We start from the raw sequence: 21,950 nt of genomic DNA, 5'->3' as shown, positions 1-21,950 counted from the left end.
TCTTTTTTCCAGAATTTGTGTGGAATACTGGATTGTTCAAGTACCGAGATACCATTGTATTTCATTCATCATTTTTATGAATGATTACTTACCTATGGCTAAAAAAAGTTTAATAACACTTACCTAAAAATTTACTAAATACAAAGATTAATCTATAAAAACAAAATACGATGACAATCTTAAAGGCTAAAATCTGAAAGCAATGACATTGACACTTGGTTGATAGGAAAGCTAGGTAAAGGGAGAAAATATTCTACTATCAATTTTCATTAAAGTAAACCTGATGAAAGGCATAGAATAAGTTGAAAATTTCAATATTCTAAAATTCATGGACAAATTTGAGACAATACACATGCTTACTTGAATAAAAAAAAATATCAAATAACAAAGTTTACACTTAAAAATTGTGAAATTTTGTGCACAGGATTTCCAAAACCATGTTAGAATGAAATCAGAAATTGTGTTGTATGAGGAATATTCTCAATTTTTTAACTGTGTTAGAGCAAAACCATGTTGTAGAAATGCCATGTTTTACGAGGGATATCTGTAGTTAACTATTACCTATTTCTAATTTTGTAATTTAAAAATATTAATCATAGACAAAATGTAGGGTTTTTTTTTTTTTACTACATTATACAACTCTTACTAATTTAAAAAAAATATTATTGTAAATTGAAAAATTCTATTCAAGTAAGAAAGTTCAGTATTCTTTAATGTTTTTAAAGATTATTTAGTGCAATAAAAACAATTAATGTTTTTAGTTAAATTTATATTGTATCTGTTTTTAAATAAATAAAACAAAATTTGATTGGGCTGCAATTGAAAAATGGTAGACCTACAGATTTCCATTGTCGTCCAGCTATCTGCCCTCCCTTAATTTCAAGAATAATGTTAGATAAATGAATGTTGAGACCAGATATGGAAAGCTTGGCTGCAGGAGGCCCCAATTAACTATATATGAACTTCGGTCTAGACCGGAAGTCTCATGATTTCAACTTAAAAATTTTCCCAGAATGGAGTTACATAGATGAGCTGTTATTATCACGAAAAGTATGATGTACAGGGGCAAGACACTATTAATTTGAGATTGAGATCATATATTTTAAATTAAGTAAATTAAAAATATGATAAAAAATTGCAGCAAAATCAAAATAAATGAGCAAAAAATTATCTTTTGCTCATTTATTTTGATTTTGTATTATTTTTCTAAACACATTTAATCTATTTTGAAAGTACTTTTATATTTTAATGTTTTGAATTATAACAGATCTCCTCCTGAAGAGCATATACATATTGCTGATAAATTGCAAAAATCATTAAAATTTGCAAATAAGGTAAGAGAATATTTGTTCAAAATAATATATATTTATCTAAATTCATTAGAACAGTGTTTTTCAACCTGTGAACCGCGACCCCCAGGGGGTCGCAAAGCCTTACATGGGGGTCGCGGGTGAAAGAAAAAGACAAGTGTTTGTAGATCCTACACTACAACAAAAATAACTAAAATTTCAGTGAGAAGTCTGTGCCTGTTTATTTTACAGTACAATTGGTTTTTGATCGATATTTAAGGAAAGAAAATTAAATACATAGTTTTTAAAATCACTGATATAATTTTAATATGGCCCTGGGGGGGTCGCCAGAATTTTTTAACTTGTAAAGGGGTCGCATATTCAAGAATGTTGAAAAACACTGCATTAGATCATCTGTTATAATCTCTATTCATATATCTTAAAAATAAAGGTTAAAGATATTTATTTAGAAAAATGAAATAAGGATATTTTGTATTTATATGTGTATTAAATAGACTATCATTGCTTCTTTTGGTTATCAAAGATTATTTACTAAAAAAGAAATTATTATTACAAAAATTACAAGAACAAAGATTATTATTTAAATAAATAATCTTTGGTAATTGAAAGAAACAATGATAATCTATTTAATTGTCAGTATGGTGTTATTAATGTCATTAACTTAAAAATATTTGTTCTTACTGTAGTCCTACATGCCTACATGTTAGTATATTTTATTCTGATTTTAATTCCATAATTTTTATTGCATATTTTTTACAAATTTAAAGTCTTGGTGAGGATCATTCAACGAAATTAATTGTAATTATTGATATTATTTTTTTTACACTGTAAATCATGATATTGTTTTCTGTAATATCTCTGTTTCTATGATATTAACACATTAATGTTATTTTAAATGAAATATGAAAAAATCAATCTATATTAGTCATCATACTGTAAATGATTATTTTACATATTAAATCTTATATTCATCAAAATATTACACAAAGAATAGATATTTGCTAATTTCATTTGAATTTCTCTCATTAAATGTAGATCTCTATCAAATAAAGATCTCTTTTCTGTAGATCTCTATCTATGAATGTTCACAAAAGTATTTAAATATGTTAAAATTTATGTCAACAATGTTTTTACAGTGCCTTTTTCATGTGCCTGCTTAAATTGTGTATCTTGAGATCCATCTCACTAATTTTTAAATAAATGCAAGCCTTTTTTTTTACAATTAAGTTGTTCTTTCTTCATTAACAGAAAAAAAGCAGAGAAACAGTTTCTAACAGACATTTTTACTTTTGTATGTAAGCTTACATGAGTTAAAATTTGTAGTCAATATATATGTGGCATATGAAAATAATTGTACTATATACATTTTATATAATATAAATATAGTATTTATTCTTTGTCTAAGGACTATTATTTACTTTGTTTGTTATTTAATTATAATATCAATGTATCAATTACTCTTAGATAGAAAGAGTACTACTTAGTCTGGGTTTACCTTCCATCCTCCAAAAAAATATACTTATAGAGCATATATTTTATTTTTATTTATACAGTTTGTGTATATATTTAAAAAATAATTTAAAATGCCATATATTGATTTTTTTATTTTTTAAAAATCAAAAAGAATAAAATGTGATAATATGCTGGCCCAAAACTTAGATAGGTGATTAGTTTCAAAATAAAAGTTTCCAATCTTAATATTTCCCACTTGAACAAAAATTCAAAATGCTCTTGTAATATTATAACTTGAAAAATTAAGTACGGCTACAAGACATGGTAGATATTGCAAAAACTTTTTTATCAGTGTTTTATTGTGAAAGCACTGAATCCTACAATAAAAGGCTGGTGTTTTGATCATTTTTAACTTGTATAATCTTTTAATAATCTATTATTGCTGTTTTTAATGAAGATTTAGTTATATGTTCAAGCTGTTTTTGCTGTTACTTCTGGGATGGACTGTAAAAGGATCTAAAGAGTAGACTCGAAAAAATTATATTTTTATGTAAGTCTTCTAATGCGTCAAAAGTTAAAAAATTAATTAGATTTTTGCATATTCAAAATTATTCTCAAAATTTAGTCAAATATATCTACATTTAAAAGAAAATTATTATTTTTTATTAAATTACAGTTTTATGATCTGAAAACTGAAATGCTTGAATTCATATCATTGTTTCAAAAAGTATTTTTGACTTTCCTTAATTATTTCCATCTCTTTAATTAAATGATAAACCAATCCAAAGCAAACTATAAAAAAATCATTTTGGTCAATTACTATTAAGACAGTAATTTTGATTTCAAAATTTAAAATTCAGAAAAGTTTTAATGTAAATTGTTTATATTATTTTAATAATAAACTTTTCTTTGTTTTTGAAATTTCTGATGTGACAGATCTACTGTGTAACTCATGTTACATAGTACATCTGTTATATCTGATAAATATTTTAATTTACTTTATAAAAGTAAATACTAAAGAAAGAGTTTGCTGTTTTTTCAAAACAGTACAGTACAGCTATGGAATGCAAACTACATGCATTTAATTCCACTGTGTATTTATAATTTTCTTTAATCTCATTGGTCCATCACACATGAACATTTCAATTAATAAATTTAGCAAGATTACAAAATCAAGTCCAATCTAACATACCAAATTTTAAAAATTTGAAATGTAATAAATTAATATATTTTATTAGTAAGTAATGCCATCTTGGAACAGTGATATAGATAGGAATTATATGAATATATTAATTTTATATTTTATGAATATTCATAAAATATATGAAATTGTTTTTTATAGAATTTGCTTAATACAACAAGAGATTTGGCTATTGCCCAAGCTCAGCTGTTTAAACAATTAGATCCCTATCCGCAGTTTTATTCTTTGCATAGGTAAGTGTGATATAATATAAAGTTTTTATGTATTTAATAATATAAATATAATATAAAGTTTTTATGTATTTAATAATTCATTGAAAAATCATAAATTAATTATAATTTATAAAAATGAAATTAAACATTTGGAAATCATTAAATTGTGATATGTGATATGAAAAAATAAAATATAAAAAATATTTTTTTTAATAGTTTCAACTGACATGATAGATGAAAAATTTCCTTTAACATAAAATAATTTTTCTATTGTCTATCAAAAAATAATAAATTTGTTAATAAAATATTTATTTATATGTATACATATGTATAATACAGGTTGGTTATAATTAAACTCAGACCTGTAAAGAGTCCATTCTCATTGATGTATTTTGATGAAAACTTAGTATATATGTTATATGGACCACGGGGAAAAGGTAAATGCAAAAAAATAATTAGTTCAAATTTCTACCACTAGGTGAAAAAAATAGTGCATGAAGAACAAGAAACATAAAATGGAAACATGCAAAAGGTTTTTATTTATGACATTTGTTCAATGTGCAATCCATTTGTGTCAGTCACATGTTCAAAGTGCCTTGCAGCATGTTCAACAGTAGTCTGATAGGTTTCTTGAGAAATTGCTGCAATATTGCATGTTATGCTTGCTTTCAATTCAGGCAGAGTTCGTATGGTTGTGGGGATATCTGAAAGATGGTGTCTATAGAAGAGACATATGAACTCTGCCTGAATTGAAAGCAAGCATAACACATCATATTGCTGCAATTTCTCAAAAAACCTATCAGACTACTATTGAACACGCTGTATGCTGTAAGGCGCTTTGAACACGTGATTGATGCAAATGGATTGCACATTGAACAAATGTCGTAAATAAAAACCTTTTGCATGTTTCCATTTTGTGTTTCTTGTTCTTCATGCACCATTTTTTCACCTAGTGGTAGAAATTTGAACTAATTATTTTTTTGCATTTTCCTTTTCCCCATGGTCCATATAATGTATACACCAAGTTTCATCAAAATACGTCAACAAGAACGGACTCTATACCAGTCTGAGTAGGGCAACTTTAATATGTATATATATAAATGTATTTTTTTTTTTTTTAAGGAAAGATGCAGAAGCTGAGTTTATGAGCATATTTTCTGGAGAAGTAAATGATAAGGTAAGATTATTAATATATATTTATCAAACTGCTGAGAACATTTTTGTACACATTTGAATTATATGTGGATTTCTTTACTAATGTCTGCATTCACTAGCACTAACTAGGAAATTTGCAAGTTAGTTAAAGTTTGGTTAAGTTTATTCTTAGATTAACAGGAAATTCTCATACTATTGTTTTAGTAGGGAAAGAAAGTCAAGCTATTCAGAGTTTAAATTTATAATCCAGAAACCAGACCTAAGTACTTTCTTTTATCAAAAAAATATGATTGGCTGTAAACAGCCACCAGAGTTGGATCCACATGAACCATCACTGGCATTATATATGGAAACTTTCCTGGTAATTTTAGTATGTACTTGAAATTGGGTGTAAGAAAAAAATTCACTAAATTTTACCCTTTAAGAAACAGAATACAGTTTACCCCCCTATAACATGGTACATATGTTTCGTATTATATGAATTTTGTGTTGTACAAGTCACTTAAATACATGAGCCAATCACAGCCCGGCACTTGTGCAGTTTGGGGGCTATGGCTGTTTGAAAGGTTTTTTTCATAAAGTTAATCGATTTTAGACTAATTTGACTCAAACATTTCCAAATCATGTATAATTTTTTAGGAATAATCCAAATAAACTGTGCTATAAATAAAAAATTGTAGGAATGCTTACCGAGTGTGCATCATTTGAAGATGCCATTGCTTAAGCTTGTTTTCATCGCAGAGTGGCTCATTGAACGGCGGACACATTTCCTGATAAGTTATTCTGATGACTAAAGACAAAATTTTAGATAACATAAAAATAATAAAATTACAGTATTAGACTTACAGTACCTAATTTATATACTGTACAAACGATAGTAAACTCAACTTTTCTGCCTAAACTCTCCGTATATATGCGTGACGCTGGACGGCGGCAAGTAGTTCAGCTGCTCGTCCACTATTAGCCCAGATTTAACCAGTCCTGTCGCAACACGACAATCTGTCTCATTCTTTTACCATGTTATATGAACACGATCACTATTTGTTTACTGTGTTATATGAACCCGTGTTATAGGGAGGTCTAGTGTGTGTTATTTTACAGTATTAGATAATTGTTTATAATTGCCACTTGTCTATTACAGTCTATTGGCAACACTGTATGGAATTGTGCCTGTGCAGTAACTTCAATTGATTCATTTAGTAGCTGTCAGTAATTTTATCAGTTTATTGTTATTTTCTTTTCTGTAAGAATTGCTGCAAGAATAAACAATCCCAGCAGTTATGAAGTCAGATCAATATTCTGATTTCTCAATGCAAAATATTGTGGTGCTACAGAAATATATCATGAATTATGTGAAAACTATGGTTCTATGGCAATGAGTGAAGAAAAAATTAGGCAATGGTCTCACTAGTTTAAGGAAGGTCTCACAAATGTGCACAATGAAGGCAGTACAATAGTAAAGTAGAAGGCAGACAGCTAGATAGCTGAGATAGTTAAGATATCAGCATACTGCTCTTGGAGACCAGGGATTGAATCTGGGTGATCAGAAATCCCAGGAATTTTCCTTAGGCATTTTGAACATAAAACAGAAAGTTGATAATTTATTCAACATAAGTTGATTTATAGTGCCATATCATAGGTATTAGAATTCTGTTATTGTGTAATGTTAGAATTTAGAAATAAAATGTACATTTATTATACCTAAGGAATCATTCAATGCTTTCCTATTTAGATTGATTAATAGGTAATAATAGATCATTAGTATAAAATGAAAAGTATTGATATAATGTCAATAACATTTTCACAATATTAAAAACATAAGTAAATTTTTTAATTTTCTGGATCATTTCTATTCTGTGATATATTGTAAGATTTCTAGAATTACCTTTAAATACCTTAAATAAATAAATAAATAATTATTTGCTTTTTAATAATACCATAAATATCTTTTCTATTATTATTTTTAAAAATTGTGACAGCATTATTTCATTTTCAATTTTATATCATTTTCTATTTTCTTTTTCTATTTATTCTATTCTATAGAATGTATTATTGTTTTTGACCACTGGAGATATCAAAGGTTCAGGTCACATGTTGATTACTGGACCACAAGAAATATTGGAAAAATATGGACCAAAGTAAGAATTTTTAATTCATTTTTTTAATTAATCATTTACTGTTTCTTACTTTATTCAATGTCTTTTATAAAATATTGAAAAATTTCTATTTAGTTTACAAAATTACTTATAATGGAGAGAATTCAAAAACAAAAATAAGTTCTTGTACTTTTGAGCTTAACTGATCTTTGTTAATAACTCTAAATTTATAAAGATGTATAATAAAATATTTTACATATTAATGTTTTAAGATTATTTACAACTTAATAAGTATTCATGCATTCAACCTGCATAGCTCATGCTGGTTATAATTTTTTTATCTGTTGTATCAGTAGCAAAGTCCATTCTTGAGCAAGAGCAGCTTGAAGTTTCTAGAGAGTTGTTGCCAGAGGCTGATAAGGTGTAACTCATCTCCCTAGAGCATCTCACACATGTTCTATTGGATTTAGGTTCTGAGATCTTACTGGCCTTTTCATGCAATGAATGCTTCATTCTCAAGAAAGTCATTGATATGTGCAGGCATTATTTTTCATGAAATGAAATCTGTATCTATAGCACCACAGAAAACTCTTGTGAAGTTTCAAAACCTTATCTATATACTTTCTTGCAGTAATGATGGTCATTGCAAGAAAACATAGCAATATCATTGAGCACAATGCCATTTCAAACATTAATACCATCACCTCCAGGCTGGTCTCCTTCCACAATGTTCATGGACTCTGCTGGGTTCTTTGCTCTCTCCAGATTCTAATCTGATGAGAATCATTTCTATAGATTGTACCTGGATTTGTCAAAACTTTTTAACTCAAAGTTTGGATTTTTTTCCCTGATTAATTTGAGTTAACCAAGTTCCACTGTATTTTTTTGGGGGCATTTTATATGTTAAATATAATTTCTCTCTCTCATGAATTTGACTAAAATAGCTCAGAATTATATATATTCTTTCAAATTTAATGGAATGTTTATTTCCATAAAAGTTATAAAAATTTTTTAAAATATGTATTATACTTATAAAATAAATAAATTATGTATTGTACATTTTGTAGATAATTATTTCACAAGCTGAAATATATTAAAATATAATTTTAATTTTTTTAATTATGTAGATCTGCATTATATGATGAGATTTAACAAAATAGGTTTAATTATTTTAGGTAACCTCAAAATATATATTTATTAAAAAGATTACAAAGGAAAACAATTAAGTAGTGAAGAAAACCTACAACAAATAATAAAAGATATCAAATGTTAACATATAAATAAATTTCTTTTGCATTTTTTTATAATGTTAAACTATGCAATTTCTTTTCAAATCTTGATTTCACAGCAGAAAACAGTAAATAGAAGTCTAAAAATCATCTTTATTCATAAATTTCAAAAAACTTTAATTTACTTAATTTACATTATATCAATAGAATTATCTTATTAAACAACCATTTTTTTCATCAGATTTGATGAAAATATTAATTTTTTTAAATATGTAAATTTAAAAAATTAATATTTTCATCAAATCTGATGAAAAAAATGATTGTTTAATATGATTGTTATATTCAACTAAATAATGATTACAAAGAATTGCTTTTAGCCCTTGGTATAATTAAATTAATTAAATAAATACTAATGTGGGGTAGATGATAATAAGGATTTATCACACTAGCAATTACATAAGTATGAGTAATTACTCAAACTTATGTAATCGCTAGTGTGATAAGTCCTTATTATTATCTACCCCACATTAATAGATATTTAATTAATTTAAATAATGATTCACTATAATTTATTTTAAAATTTATTAGAAATTTATGTATAAATATTATTTTGCTTTACAGAATATGTGAATTACTAGAAGGCAAAGGAGCAGGTAAAAATGGAAGATTTCAAGCAAAGGTTAATAATCTCTGTAAAAGACCTCAAGCTGAAGAATTATTGAAAAATGCAATTGAGTGCAGTAATAATCATGAAAAATAATTATTAATTATTAAATAATTAATTATTTTTAAATGTTTTATTTATTATTTTAAGATTTATTTATAAAATTATTACTTAGGAATTACATTAAAAAATATTTTAAAGAAATTATATAACTATATTTTTGATTTGTTTCCTGTGTATATGTGTGCATATACATATATACACTCTTGCAAAAATCAATATTGCTTCTAGACAGATCTAAATAAAATTGAGGAATGAAACATATTTGGTGTGTAGCACTGTTTAGATAAAATAATAAATATTTCAGTCCTTGATGTTAAAAACTTGACACAGATAACAAACAGTAAAAACTATTTTGTTTGAACATTTTGAACTTTAAAAAAAAAATGTCTTCAGGAACATTTTAAAGATAAATTATTCCAATTATTATTATTATTATTATTGTGTTACAGATTAAAATATTTTTTCTTATGTTCTATGAAATTAAAATCTACAACTAATTACAAAAAAAATCTAAGATTAAATCTACTATTGTCTTGCTTTACATTGTGTATTAGCAGGACAACATAAAATGAAATGCCATGTACAGATACTACCCTACTTATAGTGAATTTCATTCACCAATAAAAACTTAAAATAATTCATAGTGTAATGCAGAGATGTTTATTTTTGATATTATAAAGACAAGTGATCATACAAATCAATCAGAAGCTTAGATTTTGGAAAAATGTAACTTATAATCTGCAGACCCTTTGCAACACATTTGTTTGCATTTCATTCAATGTCTTAAGATTCTGTAATCGCCTTTTTGCTTTATAAGAGTTACAAAGTATTGAGGCATGAAAGATAAAAATTTGTGCAGCAACTATATGGGAAATTTTTTCCTATTCATTGCTTAAATACGTATATAATTGTTCTAACATGTGAAGACAGTGTTGAGTCTTTTTTTTTTTTTTTTCAAAAATATCCATACATTTTCTGTTAGGTTTAAGCTTGATGCTTTCTCAAATGTAATAATCACTTCATGCCGACTTTTTCAATATCAAAGGTTACATTTACATGTTGTGGCGTTACGAACAGTGACTGCTTGTGAACTTATCTAAACTCTAAACAATCACTGTTCGTAACACCACAACCTTTGGTTACAAAGGTTACAACGTAAGTGTAACCTTTGATCTTGATGCTGTCATGGGGAATACATATATAATTAGACTGCAGCCAGGTTTTTGTTTTCGTAGCATTATGTGGACAGATGTTGTCATGCTATAGGCTTGTCTTTGGAAAAGTTTACAGTAAATTTTGGATCATGCCGTCCAATCTCTAGATTTAGGGTCCATCAAAAAGAACACCTTACGACCCCTTGAACTCAGTATAAGTTCATTTATTTGACAACTGTTTACAATATAACAGCAATATTTCTTGCTTGCTTCTAACAACACAGACTTAGGCCAGGCTTGTTTCTTTTCATTTCACTGGTCGTGTTGCCTTATATCTAAGTTTTAGATCCATTGGTTGACCAATCTGGAGCTGAGTTGGTAGCTCTCCTGTGGGTCCATTTTGGTTGGCATACCTGTCCCAATTTGTCCAGGATCACTTGCTAACTGACCCATTCCAGAAAACTTTAATTATCTTGTCATTACTTGATAGGCCTCCTTGACATTTACATTTTGATTTGCATAGATGTTGCTGAAGGATTAAAATATAGGCTTCACAGTTCACAGCACCATTGCAGAAATTCAAATCTCCAACTTCTGCACTCTTGCATATTCATACCATTAGAGACTATGGCTTCTGTTCAGTTTTATCTTTAATACAAATGACTTTCTTTCCTATATTCCCATGGTTTACATGAAATGTTGATACATCCAACCATACATTTTCTTGCAATCAATGTTTGTTCACTTCAGATGAGTTCTGGCCCAAGCTAAATGTCTGCACTTGCATGATTCATTCATGAGAGGTTTCCTTTGGATTTGCACAACTTGTATTTACATCATTGATATATCTCTACACTGTGCATTCAGATAATAGGATATTAAAGTATTCCTTTGCCCACTTTGTCAAATTTTCTGTGGAAACGTGCCTGTTTTAGAAAATGTAGCATTGAAAGGAGCTGAGATGTAGTTTTCTTCCTAAAGCTTTACCTGGATGAGCATTTTCCTTTTCTCAAAAACATTTATTGATTCTCTGGACTGTAGACTAGATATCTGGACATCCTGGAACCAATGAGGAAAATTATTATCCAGAAGTATAAAGGAGTCTCTCAATGCACTGAGATACTCCTTTATGCTTCTGGATAATAATTTTTTTGATTGGTTCCAGTACTGCCTTTTCTCTTGCTATTTTTCATAGATATTAATATGAACAGCTAAAGCTGATTTGCCTTTTATATGCAACACATGTGAATAAGAAAAACTATGAGAAATTCCAGAAAATTTGCCAAAAATCCTTTCTGAACAAACTTCATTGCAATATAATGTCAGATGGTTGCAAAATTTACTTAGCTATATATTCCAAACTGATGAGATTCAAGGTTGTAAGTTATTGGAATTAACTTGTTCATTTACAAAAGGAATTCCTTGTACCAATTGATGTGATATGTATACGAGAGATTTTAAGTTTATGTAAATTTCTGAAAGTGTAAATGGTGAACAAAGTGGAGTTGTAAATTTGCTTTTTATTTCAAGTATTCTCAGATGATTAGCTAGATTTATGCAACCATTTGTAATTATTATAACAGGAAAGTGTTAAAATATGTTTAAAATGTTTTGCTGGTGTTTTTACTATATACACTGAATTTCATAATAAAAATAGTCAACATGAACATTAACAGTCTAAATTAATCCCTGTGCATCCAAGGATTAATTTGTGACTTCGAAAAATGTAGTCCTGAGTCAGGAGGCTCTGGATCCTATGTATCAAAATTGAAACTTGATCGCAAGCATGAGTGGTCTCATATGGGGTAATGAGTGGTCTCACTTGGGGTAAGAGAACAGAGGAGCAAGTTGAGAGAAGAACAATCTGGAAGAGAATCACTTAATTAGTGAGTAATATTATAACAAAATATATTTATTAGTGTATTCATTCATTAAGTTCTCTATTGATGACTAGCACCCTAACATACGTGGATAACTAACTAATGACTACATTAATCTATCAGTTAACTCAATTAATGTGCAAGTACTGAGAGAGAGAGATTATGATCAGTTTGTGAGGAGTAAATACCTTCTGACTTGATCCCTTGCTGAACAATTTCTGGCTTCCTTGTAAAATGTCCATTTAGTCCTTCAATACACAGTTCAATGGAAGTTCTAGAATGTATTTAAAAGAGTGACACAAACACACCAAAAGGAAAACTCAGGAGGAGAGGAACTGCTTCTTCCTTGAGTGATCCTTGTGGAAATCACAATAACCTGTATTAGGACTATTGTGTGGAAGTATGATTACCACGTCATAAGAGAGACAAAGAAAAGTTACTTAACAATAAATTTATGTATAAGTAATATATTGATATATACAAAAAATTTACAGATTTGTTCACTAGATCACACATATAGACATCTAAGAACCAGATAGGTTCATCTGTATACTGAGTTGGGTATAATACAGTCCTTTTGGTTAACATACACTTGAGTCTCTCCCAAAACTATTTCTTGGTAAATGTCCACTACAGGCATACCTCGACTTACGTCGTTTCGAGTTATGTCGTTCCCGATTATACGTCGCTTGTTAAAAAAGTATATGGAAAAATAAAAATCAAGTTTAAGTCATTTTATTCGACTTTACGTCTGTCCGCCACAAATATTGAAGTCGTAATATCACTAGATAAACGTTTAAAGCACATAAAATCATATTAAAATATATACAAGTATGTACTGTATTTACAGTACACGCATTCGTAAATTTAGATTACTTTTTTTGTACTATATTAAAAACTAAAATTTATTTGTTTGTAAGCTTAAAATAGATTTTTATTAACCATATATTATTTAAAATGCTTTCCTAGTGATAAGTAGATTCGGAGACAGGTAAATTCGACTTACGTCGTTTTCCTGGAACCAATTACCGACGTAAGGCGAGGTATACCTGTACTGGTAATTGTTTAAATTTAACATAAAGTTCCAATTGCCCAGTGAGTATTCCAGCTGATGCAAACAGATTTTTCACTTTGAGTCTGATAATACAAAACTGTATGGATACCACTTCCACTGCACCACGCAGTTCCTAAGGACACCTTAACACACAAAAAAAGAACAACATTGACCCATTTTGTTGACTCAGACAATCTCTCACCAGCCAGCCAAAAAAAGATAGTGTTGCCAATCTGCACTATCTTAAGTACCTCTTCCTTCTCACTGCAGGTGAGAAGGAAGAGGTACTCACTCTTCCTTCTCCACGGCCAATTTCTTATACCATAAAAACAAATATATATATATATATATAGGGTTATACATATGTATATATGTATAGCCCAAAACCTGCAATGACACATCCTTTTTGTCTTCTGCTGGTGATTTCATTTCCAACCCCTTGATTCCTGCCCAAAATCAGTTAAGAAGCTTGCTCATCCAATCTGAGATTTTCTTGCAGACTTACCAGGATTTATTGAACCCAATGGATGATGTATCATTTTAAATGGAAGCAAAGTCAAAGATAAGATCTTATGAATATCCTTGTTGAATTCAACTGTTTAACTTTTTGCTTTTTCTCATAGTAAATAATTATAATTTTGCAAATTAACAGAAATAATAGCCTGGATTCTCACAAATTTAACCATCTGTTTATATATCAATCGTGTAAAACAAGACACTACTGTAGTAACAACTTAATTGCTGATTTTTAATTTTCAAATAAAAGTTTTTGTTTAATTTTAGATTCTGCTTGTAATTGATTTTAGATTCCTAGAATATTTGCTATTCTTACAAATTAAACATATTTTTTTTATCTTTACACTGTTTACGGAGACATTTTTATTTTATGTTTAAAATGGTGCAAACTAAATAGATTTTATTATTTATTCACTGTGTATCAAGTGCTATATTGTTGAAATAAAATATTTCAACAATATTATTGAAATATTTTATTTCAACAATATTTTATTTCAATACAATATTTTATTTCAACAACATAATATTGTTGAAATAAAATATTTCAACAATATTATGAATTTTTGTATTTAATTAAATTTATTGCACTTTTTTGTAAAAAATAAATAAATAAATTTTAATTAATAAAGATGTTAAAATATTATTACTTTATATTTTAAATTTGATTGATTTCAAATATTATATTCTGTTGAAATGAATTAAAATTTTTAAATCTACAAAAAGTATTTATATAAATGCAATTATTTTACTATTGAACACAAATTTTTCTGTGTTCCACTGTTACTCTGATATTGTTGATATTACAATAAAATTCTTAAATACCAATAATAATAAACTTAGTCAAATTCATTCCTGTAGTTTTAGAATATTGATTCTTTTCAATTTTTGTAGGTTTTAAAATCATTATTTATTTTAAAAGTAAAGTTTATAATTTTCATAGTTATTATAAAAATTAATAAATATAATATATTATTATTTAAATATTTATCTTATGGCATTTTTATTGTTAATTCTTTTTACTGATTTATTTATTCCAAACCTATAAAAATTAAATACTAAAGAAAAAATTGAAATCTGCTATAACTTTAAGCAATATATATCATAATTATTTTAACATGGTCACTACAGAAAATTGTTCAGTACAGTCTTAAATTAGGTAACTTGTTTTGAAGATGACTAAGGCAGTTAAGGCAGCCTTCCACTGGATGATCCTAAATCAATTGAGATGAGTCACCCTGGAAATTTTTCATGGGCAGTAAGTCTTGAATATGTTGGATCTTGTCTTTCAATATCTATGATCTTCAGGAAATTGAGAAAAAAGATTCTCTTATTGCCCAAAGGGCAAAAAGAGCCAAAAATCAAAACTATTGTTTTGAACAAGCCAATCTTTAAAACATTAGATTAAGTGATATCAATGATTAGTTTATGTTAAATACTTTATTAATGATTTATATTATTATTAAATTATTATTTAAGCATTTTTAAAAAATAGAGAATGTGCTTTATTAAATATAAACAACAAAAAAACTGGATAATGATGTTGAAAAAAAAGGAAAAAACAGAAAAATACTTTTATTATAGCTTTTTGAAGTATTTTGTTTAGTTTTTAAATTATGAATCATTTAGAAATAAAATCATAACTTGTAAAAGAATAAAAATTTTCTTAAAACTTAAAATTTTCAAATTTGAAAGAGTCAAATTAAATTAAATACAAAAAATATACAAATTAAATAGAAATTTTTAAAATAGATGATATAGTTAAGTTTCTCTTAACTGAAAGATATTTTTGCATTGCTAATAAATTCATTTTATTTTGTATTGTTCAATTTCTAAGTTAGTGTTTTATTTCTTCCTAGATTTTTTTTTACAAATATGTAATTAATGCCATTTTAATGTATTGTCTTGTTGTTATTTTATAGATATTTTTAAAATTATTATATTGATATTTTAAATTCCCAATTTTCTTTGTGTTTCTTGGTTAGAAGTTATATTAATTGTATAAGAAGTTATTAAAAACAAAATAGGGAATATAATTTAATTCTTTATTTTAACTCTTTCATATTAAATTTTAAAATAGAAATTATATACAGGGTTCTTACACACCTGGAAAGTCAGGGATTTTCATTAGTGTTAGGAAAAGGTCATGGAAAGTTAGAGAATTTGTTTCCTTGGTTGCCTTATTGATTTTGTTTGTTGACAGTATGGCTGACCAAGTGTAGCTGTTTGCAGGCAGCAAGAAGTATTGTGGTACAATGCAACTTATGAAAAGGGGGTGCAGAATATTTCCAGGATTCAAAATTTCACCCAAACATACACAAAATTTTCCCAAAATTATAGCACACAAAATATACAAGCATACTACAGTATCAATTGTCATTTTTAAACTTTAAAATTGCTGTATTAATTATACAGTATTATAAGTTTGAGAGAAAAATCTAATACTCTTATTAATCTAATGTTGATAAAAAATTTTTTTGAAATACTTTAACTCTCTATCTCTCACAATTTACACTGTCAATTTGAGGGCAGGTGTTAATGAACTGATGAAAAAAAATTATAACAAAGAACTAAAAATGATAATATTAATAATTCAAATGGTATTATTTAAGTTATTCATCATTTTTCATTTTAATAATTTTGATTGCATAACAAAACAATTTTTGATTTCTGAAACTTTTTCCCAGTTTATTAATATTTTATAGTTTGGAAAATTTATTAAGAGACAAATTTAATAAATTTAGTACATGGATTATACAGAATTTTTAATAATAATTAATGGTGGTTTTCATTTTTTTCAAAGCCATCAAGTTTTACAGTTATGAGTTTATAACAGGATAAATTATTTTTATTTAATAAAACATTTTAGTTTTATGTAGATTAGACATGCCTTAATTCTGTCTTTCTTATTTTATTTTTAATTTTATTAATTCATTGATTATAAAAAATATATAACTGTTAATTAGAAAAAATAATCAGTTAAAAAGTTTGAGAAGCAATAGTATATGTGCTAAGTAAGTCAAGTGATGTTTTATTTTGTTAATATGCCATACCATAAGGGATGTGAAGGTCAGGGAATTTGTACAAAATTGGTCAGGGAAAGTCAAGGAATTTAAAACAAAAATTTGAGTAGGAACCTTGTATATATTTTAATATATAATTTCCAAAAGCAAATAAACTTTCTCATAGCAAAATAAAGTTTTATTGCAAACGCTAAAATAATTTAAAACAAAATTTATTGTATTACAGTATATTAATAATATACATACACAAATTGATATCGTCCAAAGTTTTTGAATGATGTAATTAAAATTTGAATTAAATATTGAGTCAGTTGACAGATGGATTGCATGACACACTTACTATCTTACTGTGCATTGATGATAATGAAGGTAGAAGTTTTCACTTTGTTTTCTCTCATAAATATTTTATAGATAACTATCTAAATTACATTGAAAATAACAGATGGCAAAGCAGCAATTCTCAGTATGTCTTATTCTAATTAATATAAATATCGTAGATTTGTTTTTTGGAACCAGTTATAACAGCAACTGTATTCAATATAAGAATTTACTGTTCTATTCATTGGAAATAGGATCAATTGATTTTTCAAAATAAGAATAACAGTTACGTTATAAATAAGCGTAAAAGTAAGTATAAATTTATATGTAAATTAATGACGTGTTATTTTTCTATTCTATTAAGTTAAGAAATTTTATTTTTATAAGTTATTAATTAAAAGCGCTCACTCTATAAACAATGTTAGGAAAAGGTAAAATAATGTCTTGAATAGGACAGCAAGAAACTTTTAATTTATTATTATTATAAATTTTAAATAAATGTTAATTACCATAACACAGTCGAGCCCATTCAACAGAGCATTGAATAAAGGAGAAGTTAGTTTAAGAGAACACACTCCATATTCCCGATTTACTCCCCTATGTTTTATATTAGCGAGGATCCCATTAACAACATCGGATAGTAAAGCAGTCCATTTAAACGAGCACCTCGGTGTCATTTTTAAGCAGTAGTCTGCATAAGGGTGTCTTATAAGAGTTTATCTTTAATCATACGGTACATCGTCACCCAGTGTACACGGCGACGGGGCTCTACATTGTAGCAGTGGTGTCAAAATTACGGTTCTGGGCCAAATTTGTCTCGTGAACGTATTTGACACATCAGTTATAAGTAATAGAAATAAGAGTAGGCTACTTTTTTTATGTTCCATTAGAGAATATTCAGAAATTTTAGAGCAACGATGTTCACATCTTTTCAGCTAGACCACTACCTGTATTTCTGAGAAGTGAATGTAATGTGACTAATAATACCTTGTATTTGCTGATTATTTGTTAGAATAATAATGATGATACATAATTGGAAACCAATGTGTACAGTAAAATTGTGATGATGAATTTTAATGTTTTCAAGTATGTTATAAGATGCTATGGTCCTGAGACATAAAATGGAAAGGATCGAATACCATGAACGACCCTCTGGATGTTGTTATTACTTGGAGTAAGGAAGCATGTGACTCAGCGATTCGAGGAACACTTGAGCGGATTCAATTGTACATTTAGAGGACTAGACGTTTTTAATAGCTTTAACATATAATAAATTAATTTCATTTTTTGAATTAAAAATTTCATATCGAGGTACATTAAATTAGTGTAATTAAAAATTTTGTTGCGGACTTATACACACGTAATGAAATTATGTAATGGTTTAAGTCAGGGGTGTCCAACCCGCGGCCCGCGGGCCGCATGCGGCCCAAGGCAAGTTNGTCCTTATTATTATCTACCCCACATTAATAGATATTTAATTAATTTAAATAATGATTCACTATAATTTATTTTAAAATTTATTAGAAATTTATGTATAAATATTATTTTGCTTTACAGAATATGTGAATTACTAGAAGGCAAAGGAGCAGGTAAAAATGGAAGATTTCAAGCAAAGGTTAATAATCTCTGTAAAAGACCTCAAGCTGAAGAATTATTGAAAAATGCAATTGAGTGCAGTAATAATCATGAAAAATAATTATTAATTATTAAATAATTAATTATTTTTAAATGTTTTATTTATTATTTTAAGATTTATTTATAAAATTATTACTTAGGAATTACATTAAAAAATATTTTAAAGAAATTATATAACTATATTTTTGATTTGTTTCCTGTGTATATGTGTGCATATACATATATACACTCTTGCAAAAATCAATATTGCTTCTAGACAGATCTAAATAAAATTGAGGAATGAAACATATTTGGTGTGTAGCACTGTTTAGATAAAATAATAAATATTTCAGTCCTTGATGTTAAAAACTTGACACAGATAACAAACAGTAAAAACTATTTTGTTTGAACATTTTGAACTTTAAAAAAAAAATGTCTTCAGGAACATTTTAAAGATAAATTATTCCAATTATTATTATTATTATTATTGTGTTACAGATTAAAATATTTTTTCTTATGTTCTATGAAATTAAAATCTACAACTAATTACAAAAAAAATCTAAGATTAAATCTACTATTGTCTTGCTTTACATTGTGTATTAGCAGGACAACATAAAATGAAATGCCATGTACAGATACTACCCTACTTATAGTGAATTTCATTCACCAATAAAAACTTAAAATAATTCATAGTGTAATGCAGAGATGTTTATTTTTGATATTATAAAGACAAGTGATCATACAAATCAATCAGAAGCTTAGATTTTGGAAAAATGTAACTTATAATCTGCAGACCCTTTGCAACACATTTGTTTGCATTTCATTCAATGTCTTAAGATTCTGTAATCGCCTTTTTGCTTTATAAGAGTTACAAAGTATTGAGGCATGAAAGATAAAAATTTGTGCAGCAACTATATGGGAAATTTTTTCCTATTCATTGCTTAAATACGTATATAATTGTTCTAACATGTGAAGACAGTGTTGAGTCTTTTTTTTTTTTTTTTTCAAAAATATCCATACATTTTCTGTTAGGTTTAAGCTTGATGCTTTCTCAAATGTAATAATCACTTCATGCCGACTTTTTCAATATCAAAGGTTACATTTACATGTTGTGGCGTTACGAACAGTGACTGCTTGTGAACTTATCTAAACTCTAAACAATCACTGTTCGTAACACCACAACCTTTGGTTACAAAGGTTACAACGTAAGTGTAACCTTTGATCTTGATGCTGTCATGGGGAATACATATATAATTAGACTGCAGCCAGGTTTTTGTTTTCGTAGCATTATGTGGACAGATGTTGTCATGCTATAGGCTTGTCTTTGGAAAAGTTTACAGTAAATTTTGGATCATGCCGTCCAATCTCTAGATTTAGGGTCCATCAAAAAGAACACCTTACGACCCCTTGAACTCAGTATAAGTTCATTTATTTGACAACTGTTTACAATATAACAGCAATATTTCTTGCTTGCTTCTAACAACACAGACTTAGGCCAGGCTTGTTTCTTTTCATTTCACTGGTCGTGTTGCCTTATATCTAAGTTTTAGATCCATTGGTTGACCAATCTGGAGCTGAGTTGGTAGCTCTCCTGTGGGTCCATTTTGGTTGGCATACCTGTCCCAATTTGTCCAGGATCACTTGCTAACTGACCCATTCCAGAAAACTTTAATTATCTTGTCATTACTTGATAGGCCTCCTTGACATTTACATTTTGATTTGCATAGATGTTGCTGAAGGATTAAAATATAGGCTTCACAGTTCACAGCACCATTGCAGAAATTCAAATCTCCAACTTCTGCACTCTTGCATATTCATACCATTAGAGACTATGGCTTCTGTTCAGTTTTATCTTTAATACAAATGACTTTCTTTCCTATATTCCCATGGTTTACATGAAATGTTGATACATCCAACCATAGATTTTCTTGCAATCAATGTTTGTTCACTTCAGATGAGTTCTGGCCCAAGCTAAATGTCTGCACTTGCATGATTCATTCATGAGAGGTTTCCTTTGGATTTGCACAACTTGTATTTACATCATTGATATATCTCTACACTGTGCATTCAGATAATAGGATATTAAAGTATTCCTTTGCCCACTTTGTCAAATTTTCTGTGGAAACGTGCCTGTTTTAGAAAATGTAGCATTGAAAGGAGCTGAGATGTAGTTTTCTTCCTAAAGCTTTACCTGGATGAGCATTTTCCTTTTCTCAAAAACATTTATTGATTCTCTGGACTGTAGACTAGATATCTGGACATCCTGGAACCAATGAGGAAAATTATTATCCAGAAGTATAAAGGAGTCTCTCAATGCACTGAGATACTCCTTTATGCTTCTGGATAATAATTTTTTTGATTGGTTCCAGTACTGCCTTTTCTCTTGCTATTTTTCATAGATATTAATATGAACAGCTAAAGCTGATTTGCCTTTTATATGCAACACATGTGAATAAGAAAAACTATGAGAAATTCCAGAAAATTTGCCAAAAATCCTTTCTGAACAAACTTCATTGCAATATAATGTCAGATGGTTGCAAAATTTACTTAGCTATATATTCCAAACTGATGAGATTCAAGGTTGTAAGTTATTGGAATTAACTTGTTCATTTACAAAAGGAATTCCTTGTACCAATTGATGTGATATGTATACGAGAGATTTTAAGTTTATGTAAATTTCTGAAAGTGTAAATGGTGAACAAAGTGGAGTTGTAAATTTGCTTTTTATTTCAAGTATTCTCAGATGATTAGCTAGATTTATGCAACCATTTGTAATTATTATAACAGGAAAGTGTTAAAATATGTTTAAAATGTTTTGCTGGTGTTTTTACTATATACACTGAATTTCATAATAAAAATAGTCAACATGAACATTAACAGTCTAAATTAATCCCTGTGCATCCAAGGATTAATTTGTGACTTCGAAAAATGTAGTCCTGAGTCAGGAGGCTCTGGATCCTATGTATCAAAATTGAAACTTGATCGCAAGCATGAGTGGTCTCATATGGGGTA

At 27.9% G+C, this 21,950-nt stretch overlaps 1 protein-coding gene across 1 annotated transcript in view; it reads left to right on the top strand.

Annotated features, from left to right (window-relative positions):
• Positions 1–13,169, top strand: part of LOC111623952 (alanyl-tRNA editing protein Aarsd1-B-like) — a 63,118-nt gene extending 49,949 nt beyond the window's left edge. The window contains exons 8-11 of the mRNA XM_023366694.1: positions 4,105–4,196; positions 5,298–5,352; positions 7,374–7,468; positions 9,277–13,169. Coding sequence (XP_023222462.1) covers positions 4,105–4,196; positions 5,298–5,352; positions 7,374–7,468; positions 9,277–9,415 — 381 coding nt within the window. The 3' untranslated portion in view covers positions 9,416–13,169. The remainder of the gene's footprint in view (positions 1–4,104; positions 4,197–5,297; positions 5,353–7,373; positions 7,469–9,276) is intronic.
• Positions 13,170–21,950: the final 8,781 nt, after the last annotated feature.

The sequence above is a fragment of the Centruroides sculpturatus genome, unplaced genomic scaffold (genome assembly GCF_000671375.1).
Source record: "Centruroides sculpturatus isolate CEXI.00-Female unplaced genomic scaffold, Cexi_2.0 scaffold401, whole genome shotgun sequence".
Lineage (NCBI taxonomy): Eukaryota > Metazoa > Arthropoda > Arachnida > Scorpiones > Buthidae > Centruroides > Centruroides sculpturatus.
Note: the sequence above shows the minus strand (reverse complement) of the source record. Positions and strands in the feature narration are given on the sequence as shown.